Source organism: Manduca sexta, chromosome 17, assembly GCF_014839805.1.
Source record: "Manduca sexta isolate Smith_Timp_Sample1 chromosome 17, JHU_Msex_v1.0, whole genome shotgun sequence".
Lineage (NCBI taxonomy): Eukaryota > Metazoa > Arthropoda > Insecta > Lepidoptera > Sphingidae > Manduca > Manduca sexta.
The window spans coordinates 7,676,123-7,687,978 of record NC_051131.1 but is presented as its reverse complement, the minus strand read 5'-3'; the positions used below and the strand labels follow the sequence as shown (position 1 = coordinate 7,687,978).

The 11,856-nt window shown below is 32.7% G+C and overlaps 1 protein-coding gene and 1 long non-coding RNA gene across 2 annotated transcripts; one reads left to right on the top strand and one right to left on the bottom strand.

Moving 5' to 3' along the window:
- Window positions 1-11: 11 nt before the first annotated feature.
- LOC119189563 lies at window positions 12-4,182 on the top strand. The gene is made up of 3 exons (XR_005112473.1): window positions 12-145; window positions 1,067-1,148; window positions 3,182-4,182. It is a non-coding gene; the product is annotated as an uncharacterized LOC119189563 (long non-coding RNA).
- A 4,947-nt stretch (window positions 4,183-9,129) lies between these two features.
- On the bottom strand, window positions 9,130-11,582 carry LOC115443159 (40S ribosomal protein S15Aa). The gene is made up of 3 exons (XM_030168439.2): window positions 11,415-11,582; window positions 10,893-11,190; window positions 9,130-9,249 (listed from the first exon to the last, which is right to left on the bottom strand). The coding sequence occupies exons 2-3, from the start codon at window positions 11,186-11,188 to the stop codon at window positions 9,156-9,158; spliced, it is 390 nt and encodes a 129-aa protein (XP_030024299.1). The 5' UTR covers window positions 11,189-11,190; window positions 11,415-11,582; the 3' UTR covers window positions 9,130-9,155.
- Between the last annotated feature and the right edge of the window lie 274 nt (window positions 11,583-11,856).

The following is an 11,856-nucleotide window of genomic DNA, read 5'->3' as shown; positions in this document are numbered from 1 at the left end:
CTAGTAACTAGTAGAGCTACTGATGACGCGCTCTCAATGCGATGACGGAATGCTGGCCACATTATTTTAGCAAACATAGAGTCCGATGCATATTATGACAATTGGGACCTTGGGTAATGTGTGAATTCCAATAGAATTAAACAAGGTAAGTACATTTTTACACTCACCTTTTGCGCTGTATGCAATAATGAAAGCAACCAATATAAGCAGTTTTTTATGTTAAACGACGAAATCACGCTCTACATTCGAAATACAAACTATAGTCATTAACAAGAGACAATGGATCACGTGACTGCCGGCATTATGCCGGTTTATCTAAGAAAAAATTCTACTTCACATGTTTAGACGTAACAAGGTGGGGGGAGGCAAGGGTGTTCGATATTCACCCTAGAAAAACCATCGCAATTATACGAGAAGCTCGCATTGTGAGCTTCTTTTTTTATTACGTACAAAATCGGAAAGCATGTTGTTGCTCCCGCTACATGCTCCCGCCCCCTTAGTCAAAATCCCTACTACTAGCTACCTCAATGTTTATAACACCACGTGATCAGATAGAGGAAACACACGAACCGACAAACAGTTGCACAGTAAGGGTAAAAAAACGTGAGAGCGGCGGTGCAGACCATGACGCTGATTCTGCAAACCATAAGTAAATGCTAAAAATTTTGCGTTCTTAAGAATAAATGAGATAGAAACAGCACAATCGTTTATTTGTGTTTAACCTTGAAAGTATAAAAAGGACACCGTCAGTGTATCTTCCGAAATTTATTTACAGTATTAAGGGGCTCACCCCAAATTTATATACCAGCTTACTTACTACCAAAAGTTAACGTGCTATAACAGTTTTGTTTAGTGTGGTGAAAATATAAATCCTCTTTTCCTTCCATCAAGTTTTACCGAAATTTCTATCTAAATGTCAATTGAACGTAGCACTTCCCATTGCACAATCCATAAGCCCTGCTCACATATTTATGAAACTTTGAAGCTCTATAATACTGCCAAAGTAGTTCGCAAGACGAATAATAAGTAGGAAATTAATTAATAAATTGCGAAATCATTGTTGCAGTGTGTACCCGAGAATTCCCCTACAGTAAAACAGATTTTCGATTATGCCTGAGTATTTGCGGCTGCTCTACGAACTAAATTTGGTGAGTTCCACGAAATTAATACCGGGCCACGCCATTATAAAGCCAGTATTATAACTGACTTTCACTTCCAGTAAACTTTGCATACCAACTTTCTGGCCGTTGTATGATGCAGTTACGTCCATGTGGTCAACAATCTATACTATTATATAAAGCTGAAGAGTTTGTTTGTTTGTTTGTTTGAACGCGCTAATCTCAGGAACTACCGGTTCAAACTGAAAAATTCTTTTTGTGTTGGATAGCCCTTTGTTCGTGGACTGCTATAGGCTATATATCATCACGCTATACCCAATACGAGCGGAGCAGTAATGGCTAATCTCAGGAACTACCGGTTCGAACTGAAAAATTCTTTTTGTGTTGGATAGCCCTTTGTGAAGTGCTATAGGCTATATATCATCACGCTATACTCAATAGGAGCGGAACAGTAATGGCTAATCTCAGGTACTATCGGTTCGAACTGAAAAATTCTTTTTGTGTTGGATAGCCTGTTTCTTTTTGTGTTGTTCCTGGAGTGCTATAGGCTATATATCATCACGCTATGACGAATAGGAGCGGAGCAGTAATGAAACATGTTGCAAAAACGAGGAAAATTTATTAGTTTTGAGAGCTTCTGATGCGTGCGCTGCGTAAACTTTTAAAGTTATGCAACAATGATGTATAACGGGATTATTCCCTTTAAAAAAGTTCTACAAAAATATATTATAAAACAAAGTCCCCCGCTGCTTCTGTCTGCCTGAACGTGTTAAACTCAAAAACTACCCAACGTATTAGGATAAAATTTGGTATGGAGACAGTTTGAGACCCTGGGAAGAACATAGGCTCCCGGGAAAATATATAGCGTGACATTTATAACGCAAAACTTTAGCCCGAAAAACTTTATAACGCGGACGGAACCGCGAGCAAAAGCTAGTATTTTATAAACAGGAAGAGGTTACTTAATTTTATAATACTTATCTTCTTACATATTAATCTCATTTGATTATAAAATATTATGTTTTATTAGTTGTACTTTTTATTTAATTGCTTGAATAAAGAATAAAGACGATCCTAAAGAATTTTGTTCTATTTAGGTGATTTTTTATATTTACTTTTAAGATTCTATTATAGAGATAAATACTACGTTAGGGAAGATACATGAACATATAATATTGTTTGTTCCTAACATGAGCGACCAACAGGTCGCTCATAACTCACGGAATAACAATTCCGTGTAACTAAATTGTTGGATAGAAACATATTTTTAAGTCAATTTTTTTAAATAAATAAAATGCTTTATTCGTCACATAGGCGAACATAGTTGCACTTATGACAAGTCAAGGTACATGAGAATATTTAATTGTTACTTAATAAAATTAGTTTACATAAACAAAAACAATTTATATTGAAAATAAAATAAATGAAAAATATACTTAGTAAACAAAGAAGCCAGCTCGAGCTGGCAGGAAAGAAGAAATAAAATGATGTATACATGTAATTTTAAATAAACAATAAGGGAGAAACGCGTCGCGATCCTCACTGGTAAGGACAATAAAAGCCCTAACCTAGCTAGCCTACCAACCAGCCTTACACTAACTACCTAAGCGATGACTACTCAAAGACGAAAGGCAGAAAGAAACTCCGGGCTTTATTTTTGTCATCAATTGTCCATTGAATCTTTTATAATATTATTATTAAATATATATTTTTTAATAAGTCTTTTGGATACAAAGTCTGATTAATTATATAAGCTAATACACGCACATCACCGTAAAAATGCGGAGAAAATCCACATAAAAGTATTTAACAATAACTAAAAATTAACGAAAAAAAACAATACTAAAACATTTATAACAACTATGAAACAGTGTACAGCGTGCATACGCCTACATTTACAAACATAATTTTGTTGTTTTACATTTCATATTTTGACATAGATCTCGGTCAATATAATTTAGATTATAAATTTAAAGGCTGGTGCAACAAAATGATCGGTGGGTTGTCTATTACCCTGTTTTCCAAAAATCCTACCTAACCTTAGCAATCCTTTTCTAATTAAGCAGGTTTATGCGTCTGCGCCGAGAAACAAAATTACATCTGTGAGTCTGGGTGGAACTGGGTCCAGAAGCACTGTCATTTAGACAAGAGGAAGTCATTTTTTTCCTTGAAATAAACTTAAAATGTAAGAAATTTGAAGATGCATTATTTTTTCATATTTAAACATACCCACTTAATCTGTCCGATATTGAATTGATAGTACACAATATATCAGTAGCGTAGCATGGGTTCGTTTTTATTATGGCGATTACGGCTTGATCTCGAGATTTATTAGTATAAATCTCGAGATCAAGCCTAGCGAGTAATTACCTAGTGGTAAGAACACCTCCCGCTTAAAACCTGAATTAGGGCCAGTATAACGAGGTCGACTGTTGAGGGATAATTTTCTCTCGTCAACTCCACTTAACATCATATCATCATATAAAACACTCATCAATCTTTAATGACGTTACTGATAAATTTTAAGATAAGTTAAGCATATGAAGAATTAAATCTAAGCTGCTACGCCAGAGCCCAAAGAGACATGTGTCATCCTATTCATAGAAATTTCCGAGTGTCTTTCCAAATCCCAATCAGTCTATCCACTTATTTACAATAATTTTAGACTCTGTAAATAAAAGTACGGTTTACTCAAAGAAAAAAGTTGACTGTAAAATATATTGATATGAGATAAAATTTACTTTTAATATTGTACTTGTTTATATAGTTGCATTGCGGTAAGACCGGATCACAGGAAAACACCGTTCTTTAGACATTCTGTTGTTACCTCACGATAAGAAACAGAAGTGCCGTGTGTGAAGTGTTACCTACACATAACAAAATGGCACTTACGGCTGTGTTGTCCATATTAGGAAATTTTGTCCCCGCTTAGAAATAATTTTAAATCAATACAATTATCCCGTCATCCGGTCTTACCGCAACTAACTCTAAAAGTGCAATATTATAATAATAATATAAGCTTATATTGCATTATTATGTATATCTTTATTATGTTCTCTCATCATAGTCTCATATATTTACTTATTTTTCTACATATTTTTGTAGTAAATGCTTCTTTTTTGGAGATACGATTTAACATCACTAATATTAATCATGTCAAACATGTTACCTATTTATTTAATAGGCTCTTTATGGGATATCAAACAAGGAAATTTCTCCAAGAAAGGTCTTTCCTTATATAAAAGTCTCACTATGTAGGGAACTCTCGAACCATAATGGCTGGATGCAGCCTAGCGCAACAAGGAACAAAAAAATCTTTTTGTATGGAATTGACATGGCATTTAATGGCGGATACTGCTATCTCTCTCTCAGTACAGTTTCTCTTTCTATTCCTCACCGCCATTATTATTGTTTGCTTACTTCCTGACGTTTTGGAATACATTTGTGTTTTATTGATTTATGTTTGTATTATTTGTTATTCAAACAAGTAAAAATATACCAAAAAGTGTTTTTGTTGGTGTAAGTGAATACGTTTTTAAGACATGCCACCAAAAAACGTTTCATTACGTGTGAAATTTGTGGAGATCGAGCTAGTCGAATAAATCACAAAAGCAGAATATTTATGGCGAAATTTCCATTGGATGAGGTCAGGTAAGCATTAATTAGATGTTTTTAGTCATCGCGCAAAGAAAGTAGCTTAGAAATAATGAAAATTCTCATTTTCTAATTACCATTATGTTACTAGTGATGTTGTTATTATTATCGATATCGATACCTGTTTAAATTTATTAATCAATTTGCCCTCCGTGGTTTCACCCATTTAGGTCTAGATTCTGTGGGAACATAGTGATAAAAAGTAGTAATTCGAACTATCTACATACCAAGTTTAATCGCAATCATTTTAGATTTTTTGCGGGTACGAATAATAAACATACAATTGCATGCACACGCTTTATAATATTAGTAAGATGATGACTGATCATCAGGACAAAAAATACTAAAGTCGTGTATGTGTCGGTGTGTGTGTGTGTACTTAAAAATGCGTTGAGCAATCAATGTGCCTGGTCACTGTTTATGATTTTAGGCTTAAATATAATTTAATAAGCAATTTATTTACAATTAAAAAATATTTCCAGATGCCGAAAGTGGGTTCAGGTTGTGGGAAAAGAAGATTTGATGTATGTTCCCAGAGAAAAGCTGCATACTTTGAAATATGTGTGTGGTTCTCACTTTAATAACAAAGACTTTAATAAAAAGAACAATCGCCTTAGAAAGTCAGCCATACCATCGAAAAATTTGAAAGCTGATCCACTTCCTGATGAAATGTTGTTTGAATTTCCGTGCCATGTTTTTATAAACAATGAGTGTGACAAAGAAGTGTCACCATCCTTTGACTTTATAATTAAATATTCTCATTGTACCTTGACCATTCATAAGTGCAACTATATTAGCCTACATGGTGAATGAAGGATTTTATTTTAAAATACAATTATTATTCAACATGTGAAAGCTTTTCATTTTATTTCGAGTCCTCATTTTAGTCCAGCCTTGTAATTATAGTGCTAAAATGTTCACTATATAGCGTGAGTTAGATTGATAATGTGGACTCGAAAATACATTATATGAATTTTATCAAAGTAGCATTAGCGTCGATTCCCACCAGTAGAATTTATCGATATCGATAAAAAGTGCTCACTACTATGTATTTTGTTCAGTTGGTAGTATTGTTATTTGACGTTCCTGACGTATTCTTCCGTGATATTGGTATTGATACGCCATGTAAATTCGATTTTATTTCTTTGTATTAAGTCCTGTCTCTTAAAACGTAGTGATTATATTCTCTTTGGCTGGATGTACGACGCAAGCACCACCTATTTAAAAATCTGATAAGTAAATAAATTCTAATATTTCCTACGCTACGTTCATAGTGTGCCTTTAGATCAAAACCATTACAAGATAAAGTAATTTATCTGTACTTACATAAGTATTTAGTAATCTACATAAAAAGTAAGTACCTACTACTTTACTAAGTATCTAGTAGGTCACTTACTATTATTTCAATATTATATCGAGGGCGTCATAACAAATGGGCGTAACCACAAGAATGAGAAATTAAAGGATATTTTAGAGTTAAGCGCAAATTGTGATTCGTATTTTATTTGTAAAAGTTCGCGTAGTCCCCCCATACCTTTGTTTTGAACTCATATATATTTACTAGACCTCAATGATGTGAGTAATTATATTCGGACAAAAGTTCCCTTACGAAAGTGAAATAACGGACCGCATTGTACCTAGCGGGACGGGGCTGGGCGGTGCGGCTTTTACGTGATACGTACACTGCATTTATCGCAATGATTAAGCTCGGTGAGCCACATCGGTAGACTTTATCTTACAGCTTTAGATATCCCTCCTTCAAGCCATTGCTGCTGTAAATTTTGAAGCCTATGAAGGAAAATTTGGTACTGGTAGGCTTAGGATTAAATAAAGGTAATAAATTGTCACTACAATTAGTCCATTGAAATGTTACATTTTTTAGGCCTTACCTTGCGTTTTTTAGAGGACGCAATTTTATTTTTTTGAAGTGTAGGGGGGGTCAGTCTAAAACTAAAACCAAGTTTGTGGGGTCGCTACCCTTGTCCCACGGCCGCCATCTTAAAAATAGGGGTTGAAATGGTTTTTACGATGTATCTCTTAAACTATTTATCTGACAAAAAAAATATATAAACATTTTTGTTGCAAATTAAATTATCTACAAATTTGGTCTAGTAACTTATGTCGTAGAACTATAAATAAAAAGTTATAAGCGAAAATGTTAAGAAATTCAATGTTAAGCAATGTCCATTGCAACGTCATCAGAACGTGTGTTTATAAGGTTCATAATACTTTTTGTACTCTCATTAATACCCAAATACCCAAGGGACCATTAGGAAACAAAAGAACATCTGCCTGCTATTATTATTATTATTTCTAACCTCTCTTATTGTAAGAATAGCTGATAATATTGTGTTGAAGTTGTCGTTCAACTTATATCTTTTAGTTGTGCTACATATTTCTGTACGTGCGAATGTATTTTATTCTGTTTTTGATTGTGAAGACGATTTCGAATGATTTTAGACACGATTTTAACTTTAGTGAAAACTACTTTTTTTTATTAGCATTTTGACTTTTAAGACTTTTAAAAATCAATATGCTAATAAATAACTTATTACGACAACTTCAACACAATATTATCAGCTATTCTTACAATAAGAGAGGTTAGAAATAATAATAATAATAGCAGGCAGATGTTCTTTTGTTCCCTAATGGTCCTTTGGGTATTTGGGTATTAATGAGAGTACAAAAAAGTATTATGAACATTATAAACACACGTTCTGATGACGTTGCAATGGAAAATGACATTGCTTAACATTGAATTTCTTAACATTTTCGCTTATAACTTTTTTATTTATAGTTCTACGACAAAAGTTACTAGACCAAAGTTGTAGAGAATTTAATTTGCAACAAAAAATGTTTATATATTTTTTGTCAGATAAATATTTTAAGAGTTAAATCTTACACACCATTTCAACCCCTATTTTCAAGATGGCGGCCGTGGAACAAGGGTGGCGACCCCACAAACTTGGTTTTAGCTTTAGACTGACCCCCCCCCCCCCCATACACTTCAAAAAAATAAAATTGCGTCCTCTAAAAAACGCAACCCCAAATGTAACTTTTCAATGGACTAAATTGTCAGCGCGAAACAGGTACTATTTCATAATCCTTATTCAATAATAATATTTCTTTAAACATTTCTAAATAAGTATTATTACTCGTCCTCGGACTTGCAGAAGTGTTAAGGGTTATGGAGCTATAAAGTTTAAAACGTCCATAGTGTACGGTTGTACTAAAGAAAGGAATGAGCGTCATCACTTCAAATCTTGATTTAGGAAATCATTAATAATAATTACTACTCCATAATCGATCTAAATCGTTATGAAGTCAAATCTAAGCACGAAACGAAGATCTGGAAACTAACTTCAGATTATAACTTGTTAGTAATACCTAAAAAGATGCATATTCCAAATTTCATCCATATACAGTTTTGTTTTATTTACTTTTCTGTCGACTCTGCAAAATTTCACTTTTTTCTGTTCGGCAATTTGTTATAAAGCCAACGGTGTAAAGACAACTATCAAATATAGCAGTCATTCACACATAAATTAAAACCAATAGAATATAGGATTATAGGAAAGGATCTAGAGTAAATATACTGAAGTATTCATTTAAAATTTTAAATTCTATATTTTAATCTACCGCCTGAGGTAACTTTGTCGGAAAAAGTATTAATACTGAATTGGAAGAAATAGCTTGGCTAGTAAATATTATTATTTATGAATCAGTAATATATGTTTAGTCTATACCAATGATTTAATTTACTAAATATAATTTATTGTTTTCCTAAAGACAAAATATAGGTACCCGGCGTTTCTCGGCAAATTAATTTAAGCTATGCTTACTTGCTAAGCAGATGCTTAGTAAGTAAGCATAGCTAATATATTTCAGTTTTACGGGAATATCTATTACTGAATCGAAAAAGATATTTGCGACATTAAAGGTTGATAAGACCAAAGAGAATTATAATATGTTATGGTTGGAGGGCACTACTAAACACCTCATGTTTGTATAGATAACACTGGTGTTGCAAGAATTATAAAGTATTTACATTTTTATACAAAATATTAAGTCATTCAATATGCAAGTGAAACAATAACTATAAAACCGTCTTTATTATTTCACTTTCATAAAACATATTAAAGTGATCTTTCCTAAAATGGTTCAGATTTTCCTAAACATTGCAAAAAACTTTCTGTGCTTTTAATCAACTAATGGATATTTTAAAATTACTGTAACTTAAAGCAACTGAATCAGTGATTAAAAAAATATAATTGACTCAAATGTTTAGAAGCTAGAGTGACATTGGGTTTAAAGTCAAAATTCCTCTTTTGCATCAGGAAATAATAAAACAATAAAATAGTTTTTCATTTGTATTGATTAAACTTAGAAAAAGAAGCCTAAAATCTTGCCTCCAAGATGTTTCCTTCTGGCTTCTTCATGATCCATGATGCCTCCACTGGTAGTCAGAACAAGGTATCTGAAAAAAGGTATAAATATGAAATTTTACAAGGTTGTAGCTGGCTTTGAAGTGTTAGTGGGTATTGTGAACACAAATTATAATTTTAAAGAAAAAAATCTGCACCTAGCCATTCTCTGTACTCTTTGTAGCTGATGACAAACAAATGAGGTTTGCAAATTTCAACCAATCTATTTTCAACTTAATAGTAAAAAAAAACAAAAATTTGTTGAATAAAGAAAAAATATAATGTGCAGGGAAATTGGGTTTCAATAAAAGTCGACTTTTGAAAACTTCACCATACTTTTTGGGATTGGTACAGCAATCCCAAAAGAATGTAAAATATGTAAATAAATAGGTACCAAATATATTAATTGACATAAAAATTCATTTAGGTCTGATCATATATGAATAAGTCTGAATAAAGTAAAAAACACAATTTAACATGAATGTATAAAGGAACACCTACAATGCTCAACTAAGTAAGAAAAGCATCAGTATGTATCACTTTATTTGATTTTGCACAACACTTCAGATGACAACCAACAAGAACTATTGGCGATCCGCGGTAGCTGTGCATTAAATATATTAATTAAGCACCACTGTTTGTCATCAAAAATTGTTATGTTACTATATCTATACATAGTAAATTAATTATTATACCAATAGTATGCACAACAGACTACCTCAGAAGATGGGTAATATTTTTTAAAGAATAATATGTATTTACTCAGCATTAGCTATAGTGTAAATATTTTCATAATTTCAATATATAATACTGGTAGTAGGATATATTTTGTCCACATAGATTGCGACTGTCATACACATGATGTTAAAAGTCACCAAAGTGGTCTCTAAGTGTGTCACATTCCAAGATCAGCCTGTATATATCCAGGTCAAACAGGCCAGCATAATAGCATTGACTGGCAAGAGGTAATCAACATACTATCTGAACCCCACTCCACTTACTACCGCAGGTGCAGCGAGATCACTTTGCTATGCCCATATAAAAAACATATGAGATAATATTTGTAGGATTTGATGAGGATTGATTACGGGCATACCATAGACGATAGTATACCCAAAAGATTCAAAAATACTTATAAATTATATTAATAATAAACTACAAAACAAGTTTAAAATAAAGCAATTTTTTAAAAGTAGAAATATTACAGAACATATTCAGTTTATTGTTTCTTTTCCTTCACCTTTCTTCTTCATATATCAGAATAAAAGTTTCACTACTACTAAGCTTCAAAATATAACTTGTGAAAAAACAATCATTGTATCATATTTTTCGATGTTGTAAAATGGTCAAATTATGATTTGAAAAAAAATATTATTCTTCAATTAGATTGGGAATAAGGAAATTATCAGACAAAACAATAAAAATATAAATAACCTCATTGATGCCAACACCACTGTGTATGCACAGAGGTTATAAATTTGTTTTTGAGTTTTCTTGGGAACAGAAAATAGGCCGTTACTGAAACTGGTGATATTGATATCTGACCTAAATACTACTCTTAATTCCTAGTTGTTGCTGGTTCTAAATACAACTAGGTAAATATTTATATTTTATAAAGTATAAATGTAAGCTGCTATACAAACAGTGGGTATTATTACTAATGTCATAATGTAAATTACATGTAATTAAATCTTACCCGAACTGACGAGATGGTAGCAAGTTTGTCCATCGTTCAATGTCATTGATGGGAACATCGAATCTGGGCGAGATCACACCACATTTGTTTAGTCTGCCTGTGAGGTTGACAACAATCTTGCCGGCTCTGTGGTCGTCCACAATCTCAAATTCACCGATATAGCCATGTTTCATCATTACTGTCAGGAACTTGACGATCACTTTGGAGCACGGCCTGATGAGCACTTGTCTTTTGCCGCGCTTCTCAGCATTGTGAATTGATTTGAGCGCGTCGCTCAATACGTTCATTCGCACCATGGCTGAAATAACAATTCGTATAAAGCAAGGGAAACTAATATACAAAAACGAGCTTCACATCGGCAGCGATAAACGTCAAAACACCGTGAAACAACAGAGGTTATCACTGGGATTCACAAAGTCTATTATGAACGGCTAAAATATTAATGCCCAGCAAACGCATATGGTTTAATTTTACAGAAAATAGACTTCTTCATTAATGAGAATCTTTAAAAATATAGATTACCTAGGATTTAAAACCCGTATCCCAACGAGTCGAAATGACAGACGAGACCGAAAGAATTAGCGTAGTGTTGCATTTTCCTAAGTGAAGTAAAAATCGACTAAATTCATGACAAACAGTGATTTAGTCGATTAATTCGGAGTCAATCTTTCATAGTATTAGTATCACAGATAAATTATTATTATAATAATTTGATAAAATTCAAGCTATGAAGAAACTGAACAAATAATTATGATTCTATTCGATGTATATTGTTGACTAAATCGATAACTTATAATAGGTAGTATTTCTATTATTGCAGTTACGTTAATAAAGTATAATATTTTTTCCCGTACATTATTGATTGTAACATACAAAAGTATGAAACTTTATAGGAGTTATTTCAATGACAGCTGTCTCAGGGCTTATCCTAAATTTTACGAATTACGTGATATTATATAAAGAA